Source organism: Zootoca vivipara, chromosome 10 (genome assembly GCF_965207765.1).
Source record: "Zootoca vivipara chromosome 10, rZooViv2.hap1.1, whole genome shotgun sequence".
NCBI classification, from domain to species: Eukaryota; Metazoa; Chordata; class Lepidosauria; order Squamata; family Lacertidae; genus Zootoca; species Zootoca vivipara.
In genome coordinates this window covers 1,903,686-1,930,246 of record NC_142593.1, presented here as the reverse complement: position 1 = coordinate 1,930,246, position 26,561 = coordinate 1,903,686, and the positions used below count along the sequence as shown (strand labels likewise).

The 26,561-nt window shown below is 42.9% G+C and overlaps 1 protein-coding gene across 13 annotated transcripts in view; it reads left to right on the top strand.

The window, feature by feature from the left end:
• The window catches only part of CEMIP2 (cell migration inducing hyaluronidase 2), a 64,594-nt gene extending 41,051 nt beyond the window's left edge, over window positions 1–23,543 (top strand). For 4 of the 13 annotated variants that reach the window (XM_035099632.3, XM_035099633.3, XM_088652999.1 and 1 more), the window contains 13 exons: window positions 2,130–2,218; window positions 2,965–3,096; window positions 4,064–4,099; window positions 4,372–4,527; window positions 5,960–6,137; window positions 6,294–6,509; window positions 7,682–7,893; window positions 12,146–12,325; window positions 14,423–14,642; window positions 15,491–15,589; window positions 17,295–17,443; window positions 19,135–19,238; window positions 19,464–19,862. In XM_035099632.3, coding sequence (XP_034955523.3) covers window positions 2,130–2,218; window positions 2,965–3,096; window positions 4,064–4,099; window positions 4,372–4,527; window positions 5,960–6,137; window positions 6,294–6,509; window positions 7,682–7,893; window positions 12,146–12,325; window positions 14,423–14,642; window positions 15,491–15,589; window positions 17,295–17,443; window positions 19,135–19,238; window positions 19,464–19,660 — 1,968 coding nt within the window. In that variant the 3' untranslated portion in view covers window positions 19,661–19,862. Of the gene's footprint in view, window positions 1–2,129; window positions 2,219–2,964; window positions 3,097–4,063; window positions 4,100–4,371; window positions 4,528–5,959; window positions 6,138–6,293; window positions 6,510–7,681; window positions 7,894–12,145; window positions 12,326–14,422; window positions 14,643–15,490; window positions 15,590–17,294; window positions 17,444–19,134; window positions 19,239–19,463; window positions 19,863–20,113 lie in introns of those variants that run through there. The other 9 variants (XR_015946156.1, XR_015946157.1, XR_015946154.1 and 6 more) reach the window with 9 other exon arrangements.
• The last annotated feature ends 3,018 nt before the right edge of the window (window positions 23,544–26,561 follow it).

Genomic DNA, 26,561 nt, shown 5'->3' with positions numbered 1-26,561 from the left:
AAATTCGTAAGTCGAAAAGCGGTTTACCATAGGAATGCATTGGGAACGGATTAATCCGTTCTGCAACCTAGGAAAAAGACCCCCCCGCCGCCATTGCGAGGCCAGCCTTGCGGAATCGGGCCCTCACTGCTGCTGCTGCTGCTGCTGCTGCTGCTGCAAGGCCGGCCTTCTATCAGCCTCGCTGCCGCTGCAAGGCTGCCCTTCTGCTGGCCTCGCGGGATCGGGCCCTCACTGCCACTGCTGCTGTGAGACCAGCCTTCTGCCGGCCTCGCGGGATCAGGCCCTCGCCGCCGCCGCTTCACTCACCGTTTTTGGGCAGGCTCTGGATCACCTTGGCGGCTGCCTCGAAGCGCGTCTCGTGCACCAAACTGCCGCCGCCTCTCTCCTCCATCTCCGCCATGTCCCGCCTCTTCCCTCCGAGGGGCCCGTGTCGTGTCGGCCGCCGGAATTGCGCTGCTGCTGCCGCCGCCACTGCCACCACTGCCGCCACTTCTTCCCTTTGCCCAGGAGTGAAGGCAGGACATAACGGGTGGTGGAGGGGACACGATTCCGGCGGCCGACACGACACGGGCCCCTTGGAGGGAAGAGGCGGGACATGGCGGAGATGGAGGAGAGAGGCGGCGGCGGCTCGGTGCACAAGATGCGCTTCGAGGCAGCCGCCAAGGTGATCCAGAGCCTGCCCAAAAACGGCGAAAGCCACCTTGCAGCGGCGGCGACCCGATCCCGCAAGGCCGGCAGAAGGCCAGCCTCGCAGCAGTGGTGGTGAGCTCAGGGCAGTGAGGCCGGCAGAAGGTTGGCCTTGCAGCGGCAAGCGCAGGGCAGCGAGGGAGGTCAGTTGCCGTTCGGATGTCAAAAAAATTCGTAAACACGCGGCCACTGTCTCCCTTTGTAAATCGAAAAAATTGGGTGTCGAGTCATTCGTAAGTCGAGGTACCACTGTACTGCCCTTCATCTGAGGATCACAGGGTGGTTTACAATATAAAAACACAAAAATGCATACCATATGTCAGGTGTGTTGCCAGCTACCCTCAAGCAAAGACGCTCCAAACCGTCTTGTCTTTAAGACTTTTATTGTGAATATTATTTACAGTGCAAGAGCTTCATGAAAACACGTCTACATCAGATTCTCGCAATGGCGCTTTTCGGCTCCTCCCCCAGCAGAGTAGTTTGGGGACCCCAAATCTCCGCCCCCTGCGTTTGCGGGCCGCTGATCGCCTCAGTTCTGGGGTGAATTTGAAAGAACGCCCCTCTGATTCCCCCCCACTAGAAACCTCTGCTGGCCCCTCCTCCCTTGCTGGTATCACGGGCTGGAGGCACTGCTCCTGGATGCTGCCTGAGCCCTGCACCACTCTGCTCATTTCCTGCTTCCTGTCTCCCGTTCGAAGAACTGCAGTTGATGAGGGGTGGCTGTTTCCTGTAAGCCCACCCCCTTACACCATACTAACAAACAAAACCAATAACCTCCTCCCTGATGCCCTCTCCCCAAATTGCAGACAGACCCATCTTTTCTCAGGATTAGTGGCTAGATAGACATCCTGAGCATCTCCAAAGAGCCCAGCAAAATCACACTACTTGACTACATTTAAAAATTGACTATGACAAATTGCCTCATTGGAATGAACTTGACATTGCCATAATTTTTCATATTCTTGTCATTTTTCCAATTGGTTTTTGATGTCCTTCCAACATTTTCTTGGTGTTCTTCCAACACCAGCCAAGCCAAAGAAAGTTTCATATTATGTGGACATGCTAGGTAGGTGCAAATAGAAAGAATGCATGCTGACATTTTTCAGTTCATTGTCCTGGAGTCCTAGAATTTTAGCTGAAAACACATTCCAAGCCTTAGGTGTGGTAACACGAACTCTTCCCTTCTGTGAGATGGCTGCTTGAGAAGAAGATGGCATTTTACTAGCTATGATCTAGGATAGTATAGTGGGTGGAATATTCTGAAATGTTCTGTTTCTAATGCAGGAGTCAATACTTTCTTGATTTCTTTTAATCTGTGAAAGCTTCAAGAACATGTTCCTGGGCACTTTTTCCTTCTCATATTAGCTGTTGTAATTAAGAACTGCAAGACTACAAACACCATACTGGTTATAAAGTCATGTGTATCTTTTTTATTATTGCAGGCTGGATTGTTTATTGATAAAGGTGTGAAAACTACCAATGCAAGTGCTGATGATAAAAGGGAGTATCTGTGTTTGGACAATAACGCAAGGTAGATCATATTATGTGCAAGGAAATGATTGAGGATTAAATACAGGAATGTTATTTTTGTTGTCCAGAATTTTCAAACCCTAGCTTAATGCACATTGAATGCCTTAGAATAATGTAGTTGTGCACATGTTTTGGCTGCTAAATCCACAATTTTTGCAGCCCCCCAAATGCTACCACTGATGTTGTTGCCATCTCACTGTTTCATTCCATTCTGCCTGTTCCTGTTTGTTGAATTGTGGTCTATGGGCACAGTTACTATTGGGATGTATAGAGAAGGGTTGGTCAGTATCCCAATTAGCATTACCACTGCTCTACCTGTGCACAGCCCTCTGTGCAGATAGAGGCATTCCAAACACCACTGGATTTTGTGTTCTAGAATTAGGTAGCCATTAGGTACTTGCAGCATTTTTCTTCCTTTTTCCCACTCTCTCATAAATAAAAGGAAGGAAAGCTTCAGCAATAAATTCCCTCAAGGACTGAAGCATCCGCATCTGTGGGTATGTTGTCCTTTTCCAGTATGAGATTGCTGGGGATTGCTTTGTGCTATGGAAATTAGGTTTTGCTTAGTGACAAAGCCCTTTGGAGTTCAAAAGTAAAACCTGTTTGTTTGTTTTTTTGCGGTATGTGTGTGTGTGCTTGAGCCAATTTTTTTTGTAAACATTTGTGTGAGGTGCTGTAGTTTTTAAAATGATGTACGCAGACTTGCAGGTGTGCAGGTCCATTCACACCCCTCCCTTCTTTTTCAAGGTTTCGACCACATCAAGATGCAGATCCTGCAAAGCCCCGAGTTGCTGCTCTCATAGACAGGCTGATAGCTTATAAAAATAATGACCATGGAGCTTGGGTCAGAGGAGGGGAAATCATTATTCAGAACTCTGGGTAGGTTGCCCATCAGCAAATACCGACACATTGTTAAAGTAAATAAAACAGATATCTTGAACAAACTTGCACAAGGTAAAACGTTGTCCTGCCATTTTTGCAAATGTAAACTATCATAATACTAAAAATCTTGGTTATTTTTTTTTAATATAACTTTTTTAAGAAAGAAAAATTTATATTTAAAGAAAAAAGAAAAGAAAAATTATTAGAAAATGGAAAAAGTGAGGTCTTTTCCAGTGGGCCTCCCTCTGGGCTCCGGTCTGCTTCTGGCTTGCTAGTGGATGGGAAGGTGGGCTTGGGCCAGGCCCGTGTTTCCTCATGGCCTCTGTCTGTCCTCCTACCTCTCCTCCTCTCCCTCGGTGGCAGTGGTGGTAGTGGTGGCAGCTCAACGGCGGAGTAGTTGGACCAGGGCCTCGTCTTTCCCCCTTCACACTCGCTCCTGGGTCCCTCAGGCTCCAGAGCTCTGGATGGCCGGGCGTCCCCGGTGCGGTGGCGCAGTGGCAGGAATGGGAAGATTGAGGCACTTCCCCTCAAAGGGTCCCTCTCCCCTTCCTCTCCCCGTCCAGGGTGGAGGCAGTGGCAGCAGCATTGAGGTCGGGGCTCTCCTCTTCCCCCTCCGGAGCACCAGTGCTCTGCGAGGTGGGCTGTCCCAGGCCTCGGGGCCTCAGAGCTCTGCTTGGTCGATGTGATTGCTGGGGGGGGGGCTCCTGTGGCTCCCCGGTTGATCCACTGGGTGCCCCTGGCACCCGCGTAGCAGTGGCGGCGGTCTTAGCCGCTCAGGAGCCGCTCAGGCAGTGTGAGCACACTGGCCGCCCTCAGGAGCTCCGCGGCGCCATGCTGCGCGCCATTTTGCCTCGCCGGAAGTCCAAATATAAACTATCATCATGTTCACCTATCTGGATTGGGGCTTTAGGTTTAGGTTATTGGTGTTTTTTCCTGAAATAATTGGTTGTCTTTTCTCTTCTAGCTTTGCTGACAATGGAATAGGCTTAACCTTTGCCAGGTTAGTGCTGTTTCATTTTTATTACTTCTGTATTAGGTCTGTCCTCTTTGAAGTTTTAAATGTCAAATCAGAAAACAGATCCTAACAAGTCTGTGCCTGAGTTGTTGTTGGAATCCAGATCAGAGGCAACACTACCTTGCTGGCTTTCACAGGAAGCTTCAGTAGCTTTTAGCTGCTGTGTTGCACAGATAGAGAATATACTATTCAGGTTTTTAAATAAGCAAGCTTGTAGTTGAAAGTATTATTTTATTTGTTTGTTTGTTTGTTTATAGTGATGGAAGCTTCCCAAGTGATGAAGGCTCCAGCCAGGATGTATCAGACTCTCTGTTTGTTGGTGAAAGCAATAATTATGGCAATTCAGGTGGCCAAAATAAATACTGGGGCACTGGAGGAATAAACAATAAAAATCGTACTTTGCCTAGAAACCGGTAAGCATACAGTGCCTGAAACAGAGTGGCCCTTCCAGGGGCACAGCTCTCGTCGCCCTCCCTATGAGAAACGCTACAAAGACCTTACAGTACATTTCTGACTTAAAGTTGGGTTTCTCCAGGATTCTTCTTTTTATTTTTGGCACATGCGAGCTCCCCTTGCATTCTTAGTAACACAGGTCTGCCATCCTGTCCAAGCACATCCATGTCTTGAGAATGCTTATGTCAGGAATGCTTTGATGGTGTTTCCTGCTTGGCAGGGGGTTGGACTGGATGGCCCTTGTGGTCTCTTCCAACTCTATAATTCTATAACTAGATCCTTCTGGATCCCATCTTCTTTCCCTTGACTTGCTGTACTGAACCTTGTTGTTAGAGCAGACATGCACATTTCACATTGGGACATTCATGTGGGCAGGCCTCCAAGTAATGCTCTTTTAAATTGCCTTTTGTGTTTCACAACTCCTGCAGTTTTTCTTACACAGTGCTTGCATTTCTGTTAAAGGAGATGAAAGAGCTCTAGTGACCTTTTAGGGAAAATGTTTGTTCAGCTTTGGGAATGCCAATTTGACTCTGCTTGGCATTCCTGTTAGTAAAAGAGTCTGGATCTCTTGCTGACCTTGCAGGAGACCTGCTTGCTTAAAAAAAGAATCTTTGCAGTCTCCTAGAATGATAGCTTCATGTCAAGGTACAAGTAGAACCACATACATGAGAGAGTTGATGTGGAAGGAGTCAGTCTGCTAGCAGCCATCAGTGGCATTTGTGACCAGTTTCCTGAAGCTGCTGGCAAATAAAGTCCTTTTGAGGTTTGGGCACTCTAATTAACAGTATTAGCAAGTTTTAGGCTTACCATGCTAGTCTAAATGATAGGCTAGAAATGAGCAAGATCAAAGTGGAAAAGTTGGACTGTTGTACAAAATCTACCTGCTAATTGGTACCTCTTCAGTACTTTTTCCCCATTTTTCTATTTAACCAGCTTCAGGGGATTCAGCTGTCTGCAGATGCCCTTAGGATAATTAGAGTAGAAAGAATAAGGTTAGAGTTCATAAATTCCTGTATTTAAATAAGGATCATTAAAGAAAAAAGACTGAGTCCTTGAGATAGAGTAAAAATAGGAGTTATATTAATTGGGTGTGGATATGGCCAGAATAAGCATGCATTGCTTAAAAAACACAAAGAAAACTCACCATTGCATTTATAATTCAAAAAATTGCTATAATTTTAAGGCTATGTTAGTATGAATTTAGCCATGTTTTAGCCATGAATATTTTATATATACAGCTTAATCCTATGCATGTTTACTCAGAAGTAACTCTCACTTGTAAGTGCCATGGATATTGTCTGCTTAGTCCATATCTAAGTAAAGAAGTGTACGTACCTGTGCTGCTTCAGGTAAAAAGGGGTCTCTAAATATGTACCTATCTACTTTTAACAGGACATATCCCATCAGAGGCTTTCAGATTTACGATGGACCTATACGTCTCTCCAAGTGCACATTCAACAATTTTGTGCCAACTCCAGATAGATTCACTAGTGCAATTGCGTTCCTAATGAAAAACACCTGGCAAATTACCCCCCAAAACAATATTTCTCTTGTGAAGTTTGGTGAACAGGTAAGTTTTCAGAATGAAACTGCTTTTCCCAAATGGGGAAAGGATGACTGAGCAATGTTTGGTGGAAATGCAGGGTACAACTTTAACAAACAAATATTTATTGATAAAAGTGTGTTAATTATTGCCATAAAATTAATGTTTCTCTTGTCTTTTAAGGTTTCTCTGAAAGTCTTTTTCGGTAAACCTGGGCCTTGGTTTGAAGAGGCTGATCTGGATGGCGACAAGAACTCAATATTTCATGATGTTGATGGATCTGTGACTGGCTACAAGGACACCTATGTTGGCAGAATGGATAACTACCTGATTCGACATCCTGACTGTGTTAATCTCACCAAGTGGAATGGTGTGCTCTGCAGCGGGACCTTTGCTCAGGTTAAAAGAGAGGCCATTGTTAATATGCATAAAACTTGAGCAGCTGATGTTACTGTCAACCCATTTCCTGCAATTGTTATAAAAGTTATACTAGAATTCTTTATGTCAAGGGATGGGCAGTCTTTTCATTCCCTTTGTCAGAGAGGTGGGCCGGACCAGAAGCAAAAGTGGCTGAGGGCTGTGTCCCCTGTTTCTGTCTCTCTTTCTGCCCCCTCCCTTTCCCTTCATTTCCTTTTGTTGCTTATATGTGCATTAAATTAGACCAAGGGTTACATGACATCAGACTGAGGGCAGCCTGTGGTACTTGGGCCCCAGCCTGTCATTCCTGATTTCCATCCAAAGCTCAGCCTACTGAATGGGTTCTCTCTTTCACACCCCCAAACCAATCTCCCTGCTCCCAAATTGTCCACTATTTTTAAAACAATGAATAGGAAGAGGACAAACACTTAGATGTATGATGTATGAAGACAGAACCAGCACTTGCAGAGAAAAAAGACTTCCTTTATCATATTTGCACGGCTTAGAGGCAGGAACCTCTGAACTCCATTCTTTGTTATCATTTCACACAAACACTGAAAAAGGCATTGGGCAAGTCATTTTATTTTATTTTTTACTTTTGCTCTTGGTCTGTGATGAAGTACTTCCTTTCTCCATTTTTTTTTAAAAAAAACCTGCTTTGCCTATAAAAAACTGTAGAACTAATGTGGTCCATATAAAGAGTACCGTGGTTCCCCCAAATTCCTGGAAGAGGTTTTGTTTACACCTGCTCTGTCCAGGCAGTCAAGTCTCCTTCCTCTCTCTTATGTGGCCCCTTTCTCTACTTCCTATTTAACACTAACCATAGCTTGTCATCATATCAAAATTTTATTACTGTATTTCCCATTTAGAGGGGGTGGTGTAACAGTGGCCAAGACCACCAAACGATGGTTTCTGATACTGCTTTCCAACTGAGGTCTCGTATGAGCAGAGGGACTTTATCAAAACTTTCCATTAAGTATGTCATGTAATCCAGTGGTAAACAACCATTTATTTCTTAATTCAAAGTTTTTTAATCCAAATATATTTAGATATCCTCTCGGCCATCCAAACAACTGAGAGCTGGAGTGTTTCCAACTGATGTGGTATAATATTTCCTAGTTGTTACATATTTATTTATTTTTGATAACTGTTAGGTGTACATTCAGACACGGAATCCACAGAATCTTACCATGACTATGGTGCGAGATGAATACCCTTCCAGTCCTATGATGCTGAGAGGGATTAATAATCAGAAAGCTGACTACCAGCAATACCAGCCTGTGGTGATGCTTCAAAAGGGCTACACAATACATTGGAATGGACAAGCCCCACAAACAACATTTCTGTACCTCATAAACTTCAACAAGTAGGTTGCCTTTCAGTGTCCAGTTTTGTTTAAAAATGCAGATATGTTCCATGAACTCTCATCTCATAAAGCAATGTGAAGCGTGTATTTCTTTGTTAGTTTTTGAAGTATAATAATGTATTATTACAAACTGAACAAAATTCTTATCAGTCGTAGACAAACAGCAATGACAACAAAAGGAAGAACTCGCAGCATAATCCTCATTGACAGCACTAACAATGCAAATTGGCTAGCTTGATTTAATAAATGGTTTAAACTTCCTCTTAGATGAGAAAACCAAGTTGTTCTGTGGCACAAGTAATCAGGCTGTCTGCGTGTGCATTGAATGTTCCTGTGTCCCTATTGAAAGAACACTGTGCAGATTTTTCTCTTTTGTTCTAATCTTCCCAGCAGTCATTTCAACCTTCCAGTAGTATTATGTTGTGGAAAAAAATATGCTCAGTATTCAGACAAAATGAGTATGGCATGGTGGACAGAACTTTGGAAGGTCTTGGTTTAAAATTATAGCTAAAATAGTTCCCAGAGAACTTTGTTCATTCTGCTGCAGCTGGTTTTACTTCCACATCTGTAAACTAGGAATTACAGTTGAAACTGGGAATCGTCTTGTTGCTGTGGTAAGGATACTTGTAAACAGTGTTAGAAATCATTTTAGTACCATGTGGTCATGCTGAATGATAAGCATTTAAAGCAGCAAATGAAAAAGCTTTCATAAGCATACTAGCTGGCCCTGCCACGCGTTGCTGTGGCTCAGTCTGTTAAATGGAGGCTCAGAGTCCCCCTTCAAACTCCCATCACCTTCCTGTTTTATGCGTGTTCTGTTTAGACAGGCGTATCCCTGTGATTCCCCCTACCTGGTCCTTCTCCCTCCCCCCCCGGCTTATCCCTGTGATTCCCCCCTCCCTGTCCTGACCCATAATGTAGAATCATAGAGTTGGAAGAGACCACAAGTGCCATCCGGTCCAACCCCCTGCCAAACAGGAAACACCATCAAAGCATTCCTGACAGATGGCTGTCAAGCCTCCGCTTAAAGACCTCCAAAGAAGGAGACTCCACCACACTCATTGGCAGCAAATTCTACTGTCGAACAGCTCTTACTGTCAGGAAGTTCTTCCTGATGTTTAGGTTGAATCTTCTTTCTTGTAGTTTGAATCCATTGCTCCATGTCCGCTTCTCTGGAGCAGCAGAAAACAACCTTTCTCACTCCTCTATATGACATCCTTTTATATATTTGAACATGGCTATCATATCACCCCTTAACCTTCTCTTCTCCAGGCTAAACATGCCCAGCTCCCTAAGCCGTTCCTCATAAGGCATCATTTCCAGGCCTTTGACCATTTTGGTTGTCCTCTTCTGGACACGTTCCAGCTTGTCAGTATCCTTCTTGAACTGAGGTGCCCAGAGTACTCCAGGTGAGGTCTGACCAGAGCAGAATACAGTGGTACTATTACTTCCCTTGATCTAGATGCTATACTCCTATTGATGCAGTCCAGAATTGCTTTGGCTTTTTTAGCTGCTGCATCACACTGTTGACTCATGTCAAGTTTGTGGTCTACCAAGACTCTATATCCTTTTCACAAGTACTGCTGCTCTCAAGCCAGGTGTCTCCCATCCTGTATTTGTGCCTTTCATTTTTATGCCCAAGTGTAGTACTTTACATTTCTCCTTGTTAAAATTCATCTTGTTTGCTTTGGCCCAGTTGTCTAATCTGTTAAGGTCATTTTGAAGTGTGATCCTGTCCTCTGGGGTATTAGCCACCCCTCCCAATTTGGTGTCACCTGCAAACTTGCTCAGGATGCCCATAAGCCCATGTCTCATTGGTATTGCCTGAAGTTGTGCTTTTAATATCTCACTTTTAACAAACTCCCAACCATCATGAACTCCCTTCCCTTTTTGTATTTCTGATCATGGGATTTCACTCAGCGTTTCCCTAAGTTTTCTGAAGTCAGCTTTCTTAAAGTCTAGAATTTGAGTCTTAGTATGCTTGGTTCCTTTCCGCTGTATAATAAACTCCAGAAGAGCATGATCACTCCCACCAAATGATCCTGCCACTTCTACCCCACTCACCAGATCATCACTATTGGTTAGGACCAGATCTAAAATGGCTGATCCTCTTGTTGCTTCTCCCACTTTCTGGACAAAGAAATTGTCTGCAAGGCCAGTGAGAAATCTGTTCGACCTTATGCTCTTGGCTGAGTTTGACATCCAACAAATATCAGGATAATTGAAATCCCCCTTACTACTATCTCACTTCCTTTTGAATGCTTGGTCATCTGTTCCAGGAAGGCTTCATCTGTGTCCTCAGTTTGGCTTGGGGATCTATAGTAAACTCCCACAATGAGATCACTGTTGTTTTTCTCTCCCTTAATTTTGTCCCAGATACTCTCAATATGACTCTGAAGTTTTAAATCCTGAATCTCTTCACAGGTATACACATACCTGACATATAACGCCACTCCTCCTCCTTTCCTGTTTGGTCTATTTCTCTGAAATAGATTGTATCCCTCTATTACTGCCTTCTAATCATGAGACTCACCCCACCAGGTTTCAGTGATGCCTATTATGTTGTATTTAGTTTGCTTTACCAAGAGCTCAGGTTCATCTTGTTTATTTCCCATGCTCTGTGCATTAGTATACAGACATTGAAGACCCCATGTCTCTTATTTAAGGATTTTTTCCTCCCACCACTAAGTTAGCGTGCTGTTTGCTCCATTTGGTCCTTGACATTTGGGTGATCATCTTCAGCACTTGGTAGACTCCTGCCTTCAGGACCACTGTCTCCCCCCCCCCCAAGTCAGTTTAAAGCCCTCCTGGTGAGGTTTTTGAGTTTCATGGCAAAAACATTCCTCCCAACCCTTGTGAGGTGCAGCCCATCACTTGCCAGAAGTCCATCTTCAAGAAACTGCAGACCATGATCTAAGAATCCAAACGGTTCCTTCACTTCCCCTATTTTTCCCTCTCTCCCTGTGCCACGTCGTTCAACTGGGAGGACAGATGAGATGACAATTTGTGCATTTAATTGCTTCAACTTCCTGCCGAGAGCCTCATAATCACTTTTGATCTTCTGAAGGCTATGGCTTGCAGTGTCATTGTTTCCCACATGGACCAAAAGGAAGGGGTATTTGTCAGTGGGTTTTATGATTTCTTGCAGCCGTTCTGTTACATCTTGGATCTTGGCCCCGGGGAGACAGCACACCTCTCGAGACGTCTTATCAGGCCCACAGATCACTGCTTCTGTACCCCTCAGTAGGGAATTCCCTGTCACCACTACATGCCTCCTCATAGGCTTGGCCGGGATTCTTCCATGTGCTGTCCCTTCCAAGGTCACCTGCATATTCCCGGAGGACTGACTTTGCTGCTTGTCTTCATATTCCTGATCAACTGTGATGAAATGGAGTCTGTTCTTCGTCTTCCATATTAAGGGAGAGCACTTCAAATTGATTGTGTAGTTCTAAACCCTCAGAGCGATCCCTGGGCCTTCTACTTCTATGAGTCACGTTTCTCCATACATCTGGCTCCTGTGTTGGGGAACTGACCTTCTCCTCAGGGATGTCCCCTGTCTCCTCCTTGGTGCAGACAGTGTGCTCTGCTGCATCCAAGAAAAGCTCCAGCTCTTTAATTCTCTGGGGCGTAGATACACGGGCCTGAAGTTGCTGGACCTTATCTTCTAGTAGGGCAATCAACTTGCAATTGCTGCAGGTGTAGCTGCCTACATCCTTTGGCAAGAATACAAACCCCCTTCTCCCCCCCCCTCGGTTCATCCCTGTGAGTGGTCCCACCATGTCCTGACCTATCCCGTGCCCTCCACCCCCCAACCCCCACCCAGGCAAGCCAGTACCTCCATTCGGCCTACTCTGTAAAGGCTTCGCCTAGTATGTAAACGGGAGCTGAGGTGCTGTTGGGAGGGAATGTTTTATAGGTGTAGTACCAGTGTAGCCACCACTAGAGGGCACTGGTTTGCAAACTAGTCCTTTTCACAGCATGCACTTTCATCTGAGTGGTGTGTTTTGAAACATGGGGTTTTGGGTGTTTTACCTGCCACAGGTGTGACATCTGTCTTAGCAAACTTTATAAGATCCTTCGGACATTCGCTTGGGATGTTGTGTCAAAATTTGAATGCAATCGGTCAAGCAGTTTTGTTGAACATTGGAGACAAAGGAACATACCCAGTTTACATTTATATATATATATATATATATATATATATATATATATATATATATATGGTAATGTTTTTGTCACTTTCTGTTTTCAGGAATGACTGGATTCGAGTGGGTCTCTGTTACCCATCAGACACTACTTTTCAAGTAACTTCTGATGCATTCCGAAGGCATGCACCTCCTAATAGTGTGGAAGATTATGTGTCTGTATCTTCGATGGCGGAATTGCAGAATAGTCGAATGGAGAGAAAGTATTATTTTGATAACAGCACTGGGTAGATATTTGCCACAAAACCATTATCTGAAGTATCATTAAATGTTCAGTTTCTTAGTATCTGTAAGAACTGGATGACTTAGTTATTTGTCAGTGGAGAGTTATACCATGAATGTACATAATTCTAAGAGAGGAATCATCAGGATTTGTGGTTGTGTATGCAGTAGTTTATCAAACTGTCAATTCCCCAAAGGTCACTGCAATGTAGGCTGTTCTGAGTATACAGTTTACATTCAACAGATGGTTTTGTTCTCCATCTCAGGCCATTCTGAGTAGGGTTTTCCCCTCTCACCCAAGGTTTGAATGCATTCTTTCAGATTGCCCTGTTGTCCCACCAGGCTTCCCAGCAATCTGTGCAAACAGTGCACTCTGCACAGAGGAGGAATTGCAGAATACATCTTGCTCCTTTCCTTGCTTTCCTCTCTGTGTGGTTATGCACTAAAGATGCAAAATAGGAAAACAGGAAGCTGCCTTATATGATGTTCGAACATTGGCCCATCTAGCTCAGTATTGCTGGCACCTAAATTGACTGCCAGCAGCTCTCCAGGTTTCCCCTGCCCTGCCTGGACTTGCACGGGATGAGGCTGAGACCCATTCCATGCAGTGAGGACTGTGGCCCTTTCAACAGCCTGATGATTTCACAGCACTTAGATGGGATTGGTGGGTGGTCGTGGATTGAATTGGGTTGCAGTCTGCACCAATTGGAGTGCTGGAAGTTCCTCTTCTCTAAAATCAGATCCACCAGAGCTACTCTTGGCTTAATCCAAAGAGCTTATTTATCATCTTCTCACCATTAACTATAACATGACTTGAGGAAAACAGAAGGCAGAGGACCTTTCTGTTCATTCTGTTCTAGACAGAACACACTTTTAACTTTAATGTGATATGATGATGACAAGCTTCATTGTCACCCATGCAGTTTCCTAACTCCATAGATAACACTTGGGGGTTTAAAAATAAATATCACTTCACATGCCCCACTATTACAAATTTAAGAGCTTCACACAAAAAGCAGGTGGTAATAAAAGACTACTTTTATGCTACATTGTGTTTTGAGCTACCTTGTGTCTCTCAGCAGAAACACAGAGGACTGCTATGGTCCACAGGTGGAAGGCTAGACTTGGGACTGAGGAAAGCTTTACCTTAGGCTTGGCAGATTATTTAAAATATTTATATCCCACCCTTATACCCAAATAAAAGAAAATGAACACATACATGTTAAAGAAGGGAGCAGTGGGAGTTGTTCTACAGCAGCTGCTGCTCTGCACTGGGACACTGGAAAATAGCCCCCTCCCTCTCTCACACACATGGTTTCATCCCTGAGGCTGGAGAACCTCCCTTTGGGAAGCTGAATAGTTGGGAGCTGCTGGTTCTTCCATCGGTGGTGCCGGGGATGAGAAAGTTAAATCTGTACTTTCTGGGCTTTAGATATTAATGCTGCTGCTCCAGCTGCTGCTTTTTCATGGTGTCTCCTAAATGAAAGTGCCTTAGGAACCAGGGCCAGGAAGCTCCATGTGTCTTCATCCCAGGCAGATCTTGCACCTACATTGTTCCTTGTGGGGAAAAAATAGGAATTATAATTAATGAATGTTGGGGTTATTGTGACCAGGAATATGTGAGGATTAAGAATGTTACATGTCTGAAAAATATGTATAAATTACAGACAAGATGGATGTCAATGCAAATATCTGCAAAATGATTGGGTGTGTGTGAAATAATATAGTTCCTTGATGGAAGTGGCTGAGGTGGGGCAGGTAAAGAGAAAGAATGCCTTTTTATTATGAGTCAGGCATGAGTGCGCTCTGAAGTCCATTGTAGGATGTTTAGGGGTCCATAATACTGACAAGGTCCATTTTCACACACAAGAAACAGCGAAACTATGCTACTATAAGTTTCCTACAATTAAAATACCAGGTTGTAAGCAGAGGCAGTGTGAAAGGTGCACGATCCATACAGCCAGGGACTGTAGAAGTATTTTATATAAAAAACCCCACGCGAATGGCCTGAGGGGAGCCATGTGAAATAAGGAATAGTGTCAGCACTGCTGGTTTTGTAATAAGGTGTGATCTGTTCTTTGTTTTTGTGTATTCATGTACAGGTTGCTGTTTTTGTTTGTTCAAGCCAAATACCACAGGGATGGCCACAGTTACTGTTCCTTTCGGGGATGTGAAAGAGTCAAGATTCAGGCCAGCTTTCGGCCAAAGTCTGTCAGTAACTGCTTGACAAAAGCTTACCCAAAGTACTTCCAGAAGCCAACTGTGGTGAAAAGAATGCCCACAAAGGCTACGGGCTCCTGTCAGAAATGTGGCTCCACTCAGGTGGGAAAAGGGCACAGCATCAAGAGTGATAGGGATGATTAAGGCGTAACCTCTTGCAGTTTCTTCCAGGGTTTTCATGCTTAAAATCTCATCAAAACTTGAAATCAATTGGAAATGACTGCATCTGCATGATATGTATATTTTGAAAGCATAAGAATAGAAGACCCTTCTACATCAGGCCAGTGGTCCATCTAGTCTAGCATCCTGTTCTCACAGTGGCCAACCAGATGCCCATTATGGGAAACCCTCAAGCGGCACCCAAGCAGGGCTCCATACATACAGAAAGTGGATAGAGAACAGTTTCTCTCCCTCCCTCTCTCCCTCCCTCCCCCCCCTCTCTCACACACACACGAGGGCTGTTGCCCTCACATTCTGTTCATAGGTTTCCCATAGGCATTTGAATCACCATGGTCAGAAGTGGGATCCTAGACTAGATTGATCTTGGTCTTATCCAGCAAAATTCTTCCTGCATCTCAATGTTAGCTGCTAGACAGATACACAGGATGGTGAAAATGCCTGACCAGAACTCACAGTCCTAAGGGGGGTTGGGGAAGAGCAAAGCAGCAGATCCTGCCCTGCATCTCAACCCTTTCTAGGGGGCAGGTATAGCTGAGGATCCTAAAGATCTAGTTTGTTGCCTTTCCATTATGCTTAAAGCTTCAACAGGAATATAAGATTTTCCATCTTTTATTGTTTGATGCTGTACTTGTGAATATACTTTTTCTAGCCCTCACCCAAATCTCAACACAGTAGGCTTCTATCACCTGACATTGCTGTTCTAAGAGAAAAATTATACACTATACACTCGTATAATGGCTAATTTTAAACATTAATTGTATACTATTCAGATGGCATTTACCAGCGATCCTCATAAAACCTACCTACTTGTGAAAATTCAGTCTCCGGACACAGTTGAATTGCAAAGGAATGAAAAATCTTATGTCTCGGTAAGTAGTATTGCAATCTTTCTTTACCACAAACCTTTATTAACATCATGCAGGAATGCCAGCCCTTGGTGGGAGTTACTGTAACATCATTACCCGTGTAGGTGTTTGAAAATGGATCATTTAGGAACAAACCAGATCAGCATAAGCTTGGGGGGGAAAATAAGAGAATAATTTGGCATCCTCAGCATTCCTGGTATTTGCTGCATCTTTACATATTGATATGTTTTCAATATACCATTGGTGAAATTTAAATTTAAAGCATATAATAGTGATTTAGAATTAGATACACTCAAGTTTCTTGAGACGTATCCTGGGGCTCCCAAGTTCAATCAAGTATGAGACAATGTGTGCAGAACTAGGTATACACATGATGGAATATTGGGTGTGGGCTAGCACTATAAAATACTGGTTGCGTTGCCATTTCCATTGCCAACCTTTGAGTTGCTCTCTGACTTACTTAAGGACGCTTATAAATCCAGAGGGTTCCATCTCTTACTTAGCAAAATCAGGTCTATTGGTATTGACTTGGAATCCTTGTATAATTCAGGTGAGCAAGATATTTATTGCAATATTCAAACCAGATTAAGGGACAATGAAAAACAAAACATCGAGTCAGGTGTAAATAAAATTAGCTTCCCCAAGTTCAATGATTTAAATCCAACAGATAACAGAGTCACTTATACAGTATTTCAAAAATAATAATTCCAGTCCAACGCAGGGCCTTTATGTTAGCCCAACTGAACATTTTCCCCTCAGCTTTTGTCAAGAGCAGATATTTAAACACCCCCAGAAATGATAGACATTGCAGATGTTTTATGAATGTGCTGGACACTGTAGAACATATTGTTTTCTACTGCCCATTGTACAACCAGCTATGTAAATGCGTTCTGTCCCCCTTTTTGGGTAGTCTGACATCACGGCACAGTGAAAACATCAGATTTTAATCTGTCTGACATTAACCTGGAAGCAACTGTAACGGTGGCGGAGTTTTTGTCAATAGTTTTTCTTAGAGTGGTGCATGGCATGATTTAGCGGGAAGAAATCCCAATGGAAATCCTCATCATTATATATTTTACATGGCTATTTATTTGTGTATATTTTTAAATTTATATAGAGGTTTTATGATGGCCTATACTTGTAATGCCTGGTCTACAGGCACCAGAGTTTGAAGGCTAGAACTGAATCAGTGGGCAGGTAAATGCACTTGAATCTTTCAGGGAAATTGGAGAAAAATAGACTAATAGCATTAGCATTTTTAATTTTCTTAACATGGCAAACTGAAGCTTCTGAGAATGGTTCTCATCTGATTTTTAAAAGGGGGCTTTGAACATGGCCTTCCTTTTCTAAGGCTAAGCGAAAGAATAATTGGAGCTCTGTAATTATTGGATCAGAAGCCATTATTACAGGGCCCAAAGGGGGTTTGTTGAAAGGACATGCCTATGTGTCCGTGGCTTCAGTTACACAAAGAAAACAGGACAGCCCTAACCTGAGGGCCATAGAAATCTTATCAGCAAAGATATTGAAGAAAAAGACTAATTCATAGGAAATTGTTCACTGCCAGGAATACACTATTACAGGAATACACTGTTGTAAGCCAAATGATGATAAATGCAGCGGAACCGTGAGTTTACAGCAGATTATTGTATTTACAAATTACTGGTTCAGGGAAAGGGGGGAGTGTGATTTATGAGGTCTGTAATTTCAGGTCAGTGGCATTCAGTTTCCCTTGAGTGCTGAGGGTCTTCTTACCGTAGTCATTGCTGCCTGCACTGGCAAAGTAACAAAAGAGAGATTTTTCTCTGAAGCAAACGTAAGGAATCTAGAAGAATATGTCAAAACTGGAATTCCTCAAAGGTATGTGATACAGTGTAAACACCAGCTTGCAAGTAGAATTTTTGTGGGAGTGGCATTTAAGCTGTTTTGCATATCCTTTTAAAAATGCACAGAGGCGCTTTTTTCATAATACTTGAATGTTTTTCAGAGAATGGCGCTTAAGGTACCTGTGTTACTGCTATGAATTGTTCCTATCACCTTACTTTCTATGTTTGAAATTAAGGAAAGAACTCTTGTACTCCGTTACTTAAAAAGCAGGTGGGGTAGTAGGAGTTATATTCCAGAGCACATTCTGCATATGCTAGAAAGAAATCTAAATTCTGTGTCTATAATAGCTTGATTCTGTAACTTTTACAACTAAGGCATTTGATTTGTGTTCACCTAATTCTATTTTGTTAGCCATATAAGAGGTCCAGGGCAATAAACATCACTGAATCCTCGTCTCCACAAGGCTTCTGAGACTTCTCCAGGAACTGCCCATATGTTTCCAAGATGACCTTTGCCAACCCCAAAAATGAGAAATTTGCTTTTTTAGGAAAGTTGAAAGTTCCACTTCTATGCAGGTCTACTCGGAAGTAGGCCCCACTGGTTTTGGTGGACTTAATCTCAAATAAGTATTCAGAGGATGTTTCTGGTACATTAGACAAATACAGCTACTATTCTGGAAAGCAAGTGAAAGAAATCCCTTCCTAACTTCAGTGTGATTTCTCTCTCTCTCTCTCTCTCTCTCTCTCTCTCTCTCTCTCTCTCTCTCTCTCTCTCTCTCTCTCTCACACACACACACACACACACACACACATATGGCAGAAGCCTACCATTCCCCCCGCTGGACATCTGGGAGGAAAAAATAGCATTTTCCTCAAGCAATACAACCAGGAAAATGTAAATGGAAAATTATTATCTTTTTATCAAATGAAAAGGAAGTAAGAAGGAGATTACGATTGCTTAAATTGTGTCACAAATATGTTAGGCATTATGGAGATTATAATTCAGTATAAATATACAAATTTATTGTTAGAGGTCTTGTTTTTTTGTTACCATGTTTAACAAAATGCATGTATAATGTGCCACACCTGATTAATTTGTTATGGATATGCAAATTTTGACAATTGCAAAGTAAGCATGATTTTTATTTATTTCTTTAAAAAATGTTTGCTTTCTCCAGATGGCAATTTATTATAGAAAAGCGTGTTAGTCATATTGCTATTCCACATTTACGGCTCTATGAATATTGCATTTTGATGTCACCAATTTTAACTAAAGTGAAAGCATTTCTTTCCTGGGGGGGCAGATACTATTATAAAACCTTTTCAGAGCATATTGACTCAACTTCATGTTGCTTTCAGTTTCTAATAATTAACATACAGTGGTACCTCGGTTTAAGTACACAATTGGTTCTGGAAGTCTGTACTTAACCTGAAGCGTACTTAACCTGAAGAGAACTTTCCCATTGAAAGTAATGGAAAGTGGATTAATCCATTACAGACAGTCCGCGGAGTACTTAAACTGAAAGTACTCAAACCAAAGAGTACTTAAACTGAGGTATGACTGTACTACAGTAGCCAATTTGACTGAGACAGTTTATTTATATGCTGCCTTTCCAAAGCAGCTTACAACAGATATCTACTTAAAACATGATACTTTTTTTAGTGGCAGTAAATCAATGTTATTCTCTCCCCTTCAACCTTATCCCTTCATTTTCTTTCTCTCAGGTCTATAGTTGTATTAAGCACCAGAGGGAATATAAAAAACCTTAACATTTCTCAAGCTTTAATGACCCTGGGAGCAGCAAAACCAGCAAATCTTCACAACAAGGGTGTGTTCTTCTTTTTACATATTGAAATGTGCCTTTTCCTTTTCTAGAAATGGAATGCAAAAGATGCTGTGCAAGTTGCTGTTTCATATTCAGTGTTTAACAACAGTGTTGATGAAATTTCAAAGTTTGCTATGATATTGGAACAGAACATTTTAAATGTTGAATCCATTGCCCGTTATTGATGATGTGTATTCTGTTCTGAAACATACATTTTTCCTCTTTCAGGGAGCATAGGCTTCGTTGGGTTCAGAGGGAACTTCAAACCATCTTGGATCAAGCTATTCACCAGTCCTGCAAGGCAGGGCCTGGGCCAAATAGAAAAGTATATCCCTCTGCAGCTGGAAGAGTACAGTTGTGCCAGAGCAAATACTAGCCGACGGAAGGATTTGGAACTTTTAAAGCAGGCTACAAGAACACAATAGAACTTAAGGTGCATATGCACACTGAAGACAATGTGAACTAATTTATTTATTTTATGGGATTTTAAAGTGTACTATTACCCAAGTACATCACTTTGCTGTTTTTGATATGGACATTTGTCTACGCTGAATGCTTGAATGCCCATCTGTGCACCTTTTGGATTGTACAAAATATTAAAGAATTAAAGTATTTGTTTAAAAAACAGTTTTTGGAAGGTGGGGTTATTTCAATGTTTGTCCTTTATTATAAAAAGCCTTTTGTCTTCTACTTTTCTTTTTTTGCCTTTTCAAAAGGAGAACATTGGAAGTGTCAGCCATCTTGAAGGATAGATCAGAAAACATAAAATCATACCTTTGGATTGGCTGAAAGTCTTTAAAAACATACATATATGTTTGCAATGTGGGTGCCAGTTTATACATCACAATTTGCCACTTATTTTCTTTCTTTCTTTACAGCTGAACTGTGTGGTCTGCGTACAGTGAACAAAAGAGCCTAGGAGCTGATGGAACAGGCTGAGATTTTCTGTTTTTTATTATTATTTAAACATTTACATCCCACTTTTCAACATGTAGGTCTAATAGTGGTTTACAACAATAAAACATACAACACTTAAAACATAAATTAAACCTTCAGAATTTAAAGATCCCAAACACACAAAAATGTAAAACATATGAAAAGCACTCAGGGTGCCAAGGCCTCCTGAAATAAACAGTTCTGACCTGGCATTTGTAGGGACAGTCCCTGTTTAACTTATTGTGGGGTAGAGTTGGGTCTACAACACTGAACCCACAACTCCTCATTGGCCCACAGAGGCCCATAGAGAAGCAGAGATTTCCCTGTTTCCACAACATTCTCTATTCACATGCTATGTGTGAGCGAGAGCCTTCTGATGAGATGGGCAGAAAGCTATCCATTACAATGCATGAATTTACTCCAAGGTTGACTAGTTAGCCAGACCTTGGATAGTTTCATCCGGTTATAGTTCATGTCTACTAAACAAATATTAATGAATACATTTGCTTTCCCCTTCACTAGATGAAGGAGCATTAAGAAAATTCAAGTGAAAATATTTAGTAGCCTCTTCAAAAGTCGCCATGTGGTGACTCACATGGCTCCCACTCACATGGTTGGGTTAGAAGAAGTAAAGAAGTGAAGGCAGGTCTGAAGAGGAAACAGATGACAGCACAAGAGGCCTTCTGTGTGGAGGGGGGGGGGAGAAGACCCAGGTAACTACTGTCTGGTGAGCTTGTACCAGGAAATATCCTAGAACGGATAGTTCAAGCTGGTCTGTGAGCATTTAGAAAAGGATGCTGTGATTTCTAAGACCCAGCATGGGCTTTTCGGAAATAAGTCATGGCAGATGAATCTCCTTTTCTTTTTCCTTTTTTGATGGAGTTACAAGCTTGATGGATCAAGGGAATGCTGTGGACATAGTGTATCTTGATTTCAGTACGGCTTTTGACAAAAGTCCCCCATGATATTCTTGGGAGGAAGCTGGTAAGATATGGGTTGAGTAAGGGAAGTATTAGGTGGATTTGTAGCTAGCTGACTTGACAAAATCCAAAGAGTACATATTACTGGTTCCTCTTCATCCTGGTCAAAAGTGACAAGTGGGGTGCCACAGGGTTCTTTCCTGGGCCCATTGTTCAACATCTCTAAAAATGACTTTGACGAAGGAATTGAGAGGATGCTCATCAAAGACTGTGGGAATAGGGACTATTGCATCCAAAACACCCCCACCTAACAAAGCTCAGTTCCTGATCCTTTCTAAGGTTTGTATGAATCTGCATGGGATGGCATCATGAGTAGTAGCAGAACTTCGATTTTTTTTGCTAAGAAAGGGAAATGAGTGAGCAAAAAACTCAAATTCAAGAAACAGAAGAACAAGTATATAAGAAAAGTCCTACTGGACTCAATTAGTTCAGCACCTGTTTTCCACAATGGCTAGCCAGATGCTTCCAAGAAGCCCCCGGAAGGCACCAACTCTTAGCCTACTCTCAATCATTAATCTTTGGTATGTACTATCTCTGAATCTGGAATCTTTGCTTAGCTGTCACAGCTAATAGCTTTTAACAGACTCATCGTACATTAATTCCTCTTTTCAAACATTGTGAGTTTGGTTGCAGCCAGTGCTTTTCTTCCTGGGGGTACGCAGGGGTATGCACACCCCTAAACATTTTGTGAATCTAAGTTTGGCCTCATTGAGTGGCAGTATTTCAATATGAGTAGGAAAATAAGAGTACCCCTAAACAGTTTTTTAAAGAAAAAGGCACTGGTTGCACCAACTGCAATAGGACCTTCATTATACAGTACTACATACAGCACAATGAGAGATCAAAAGTTCAGTTAAACATCAGCTCAGGTTAATTATCGGTGGGTGCACCATGCTGAAATATTTTCTTCTTCCATAACTGGCAAGGGGTGTTTTTTTTAAATCTTTGATCATGTTTGCTCCCTTCACTTCCAGAAGGATGAAATTATGGACAAAAGCATCTAGAGCAGAGTTTCAGCACAGAAAGCTAATGACACAATGCTAACAAAGTCTGGTCTATCTAACTGACCAGTGTGCCTCTTTCTGCTTGTGCTCCTCTTGGTTTAGGATATCCTTGAGCTTTCCCCTGCTGATAAACTTTGGCTTCCTCTCAGGAAGTTCCATAACTTGCTCCAGTTACTATATTTTCCTTACTTCCTCTTTATCCCCTCCTTTCTCTGCAAACCAACCAAAGAATAACATGATGTCACATAAGAATGGTGCTCATATTTGAAATGTTTTAAATTACTGTTTTAAATCATTGTTAAGATTGGGGAGAGGATAATGTTACATGTTTTTTATATGCAGGCCACCTTGGGAGGACTTTGCCCTAAAAGTCAGTCCATAAAAAGTTGAAATAAGTACTCTGATTAATCTGATTTCTTCATCATATTTTTGCTGCCCATCTGATATTATGTAAGTGGCATTTTTAAAGTTTTCCCTCTGCACTTCCACTTTTCAAAATATTTAAATTACCTAGAGTAAAAAGGTTTTAAGCTAATTTTGTGATTTATGCATTACCTGATAAAGAACGGATACCAGCTGCTTGCTGAAACAATTAAAACTAACACTATAGTTTGTTTGCAATGAAACAGACCACTCAGGAGCTCAATCCAAAACTCTGATCAAGCAGCTCATGTGCTCTTGCCATGTATCTCCTTAGCAAGAAAGGGGTATTTGTGAAGTTATGGAAGGTGTGAGGAAGCTTTGGCACTCCTGATGTTGCCCAACTCATACTCCCTCCAGGAAGCATGGCCAATGGACAGGGATGAAGGGAGCTGCACTTCAGCAAAATATGGAGGACCAAACGTCGTCCCCTCCCCACACACCTGGATTACAAGATTCACTTTGGCTGTTCCCCCCATACATGAAAGGAAGATCAGTGGCTCTGCCTGAAGACAGACTTCTAATCCTGTACCCAATTCCCTAGGAGTAAGTTTTCTTGACCTCAATAGGGCTTACGTACATCTGAGAAGACATACCTATGAGTGTTGGATTGTGAAATAATAAGTGCCCAGAACTTTATGGGAGCAAAGCCTGGTAGTTACTGTGCAGAATGTTTCTTCATGAAGTGGGACATATCCATGCTATTTCCTTATATAAATATTTTATAAAGCCCACTATGTGAGCTAATTGGCATATTTAAGGTTAATGTCAAAAACATTTTATTCTTCACAATGTGATATTTTACGTAGAAAGGCACATATTAGGTCTTTGTGTTACCATTTCATGGTACCATACCATGTCATGAATTAAGTTTTAAGAATTTGTGTGAAGCTAAACAAATTCCACATTAAACTCAGATTCCACTTTAAACCAGATTATTTTAAAGTAAATAAAATATATTTACTACCTCTGCATTTTCTTTTTTAAAAAAATTAGTGCTTTTTATCCACTCTCACAGCTTTTTATTTTTTAACCTTTGGGCAGTGCAAAGGTAGTACGTGCTAAAGAAGCTCAAGAGGAATGTGGAAGATCCATTTCCCATCATTCTTGCATGTGTGCAGGAGCACACAAACACACCCTGGCTATGCACCCGTCACATGCAGTCACAGCATCCTCAAGGGAGGCTGTAGCGAAAAGCATGAATAGTAGATGCCAGAAATTTATCCCACACGCCTCCAGAGCCAATTAACACAATAAAGCAATCTAATGTTGTAGATGTTGAGCTTCCCATCAGAGCTACTAGACAGGCTTGTTAGCATTTTCTGTCTTGAATAGGGAGCTTGTTGTGTCGCATTAGGCTTGATTTGACGGCAGCTAGGCAATAAGAATGAACAGCACTATTGATTTTAAAAAACATTGATTCCTTGGTCTTGCTTTCAATGGTATTGTAGTGTGCTACACATTTGCCTGCCAGACCTACGTAATTAATGTGAACCATTTTAAGGCAAGCCCAAGAGATTTCATACACTGTTGTTAAAAGTTACACACAAGTCTCCTTCAAAACCGAGGTTAGTAAGTTAAACAAACATTAATGAGCACGTGCTAACAGATGCTGTTTATGGGGTGCAATAAAATCTAGAGCAGAACAAAGTATTAAAGTGACTGCTGGTGAGTGCAGGATTCTATAGATACCCACCTTGTTTCCCACTTACCCCGTGAGGGCTTACAAGGCAGAGCTGAGCTGTTTGTTTTGGAGCAAAACCACTTACGCTTAGCTATAGGTTAGTAATTCCCTTTCCTGCTAATCCCATCCTCTGTTATTGCTTAACAAACATTACTTACACACACACACGACTAATTTTAAATAATTTTAAAAATCAATGATGCCTGCCATGAGCCAGGAGTCGGCTTCACCTGCTGAGCAGCAGCCTGAAGGAGCAGAAGGGGCAGTGACTCCACCTGCTGCTGATCAGCCTTCTTGCTCCTGATGAGAACCAGCTGGCTCCAGCTTTCAGTGAGTTGTTGGAAACAACATTCGTTGTTCCTGGCCAGACCTTGCTGCTTCTCGTGACCTTGGACCCTCGACTTCCTTGACCCCTGGATCATGAACTACATGAACTGAGATACTCCTGACCTTAGGACTGGACCGGACCTTGCACAGGGACTCTGTCTCCAGGCAAGGACACCCCCCCTCCTGAGTGTTGGCTGGTTAACTGGCTTCTCCCTCCCCTGAGCTCTGCTGTGGATGGCAGCACAGGACTGAAACAATTCTCATTTTAAACACCAATGGGCAGCTTGCTTCTGGGAGGTTTGCTTTTATCAACACTGTTTGGAAGCCTGTCACTCAGGTTGCGTCTGATGCAGCCAGAAAGGGGGACTCTTACGGGTATACAAAGGGAGTACTGATTTTCAGACAGTTTCAGCTGGGCCAGTATAATTTTATTGAAATGATGGTACTCCCAAGTTTAGGAGCAAGCTTTCTTTTTAAATATGCAACACCCATAAATTGTGTTTGCCTGTGGCTTGACAGACATAAATGGGTGCTTCTCAGGGTTGAAGATGGGCAGGCTAATCCCATCTGCCCTAGTAAGAGCAGGGTGCTGTTGAGGGGCAAGGGACATGTCTGGTGTCTGCTTTGTGTCCTATGCATTACTTTGCATAGAGACTGGCCTGTTTGTTTTACAGAATGGAAGTAATTGTGGCTAAGTGGGAAGTGGCAGAGTTTGGTGGTTAGATGCCCTGTAGCACCAAATGGGATGATGTTTCATCTTTGTATTATTTTTGTAAGGGCCTCAAAATCCATGGTAGCTGGGATGGTATTCTCTGGGAGGTTCCTCAGGAAGTCAGTAGTATCCACAAGTAACTTGGAGTACTGGTGGCATATGGGCCATCAATCCAGTTAACGTTCTTGATACTGCTTGCTACTGCTTGCCGTTGTCCCCAAATAATCAGGGGCGAAGGAAGGAGAACTGGCACCCGGTGCGGGGTGTCGGGGGGGGGCAAACCGGCCGGTGGTGCATGCACGTGCACAGTACATACAGTGCATGTGCAGTGCTGTACGTAGCCAGGTGGATTGCCGACAGCGCCACTCAAGCGCCGTACGGCCAGCGGTGGGATCCTTTGCTCTTGGCTGCAGCAGCGGCGGAGGGATCCCGCCGCTGTCCGTACAGCGCTTGAGTGGCGCCGTGCATACTCTGCTACATACGGCACATGCATGTGCACTATACATAGCCGGTTGGTTTGCTGATGCGTTGCTCGTGCACCGTACAGACGGCAGGCAGCTGGATCCCTCCGCCACCGCTGCAGCCGTATGCGGCTGGGGTGGTGTGATGGCGGCAGCTTGTGCTGTCGTACCCATGGGTGGCGGGGCGAGCTCCCTGCAGGGTGCCTTGTCATCCCCCTCAGAGATGGCACCCAGGGCGGACAGCCCCCCGCCCCCTTCCTCTGCCACTGGAAATATTGCATCAGTTTTCCTATGTTCCTCTCACACCACAGTACCTGCTATGTTATGGCACTAAGGCTTTTTGACCACTCTATGAGCAGGTTATGCTAACCTTCATTCACACCAGAGGGCCTGGTGGGACACAACAAATGCAATTGGACAGCTTCCTGCCCCCCACTTCTTCCACACACACACACAGCCTTCTGTTCCCCCATGAAAACAGCAGGAAAGGGCAGTAGGCCCCAGATTTCATCACTTTACTCCCACGGTTTTCAGGGTTAAGGGGGCTGCAAATTGATTTGTTGTGGAATCAAAGAACACGGAGATGAGTGTTATATTCCATTAGTTTTCCTGAAGTGGCTTTTATGTCATGTGAAAGTTCAAATATAATACAGAAATTAAAAGTTAGGGAAATGCTGAGGAAATGGAATAACCTGCTGTGTGAATGCAGCCATTGTTGGAGGGTGTGTGTGTGTGTGTGTGTGTGTGCGTGCGTGCGTGCGTGCGTCTGTGCATGCAAAAGAGAGAATAAATATACTGGACA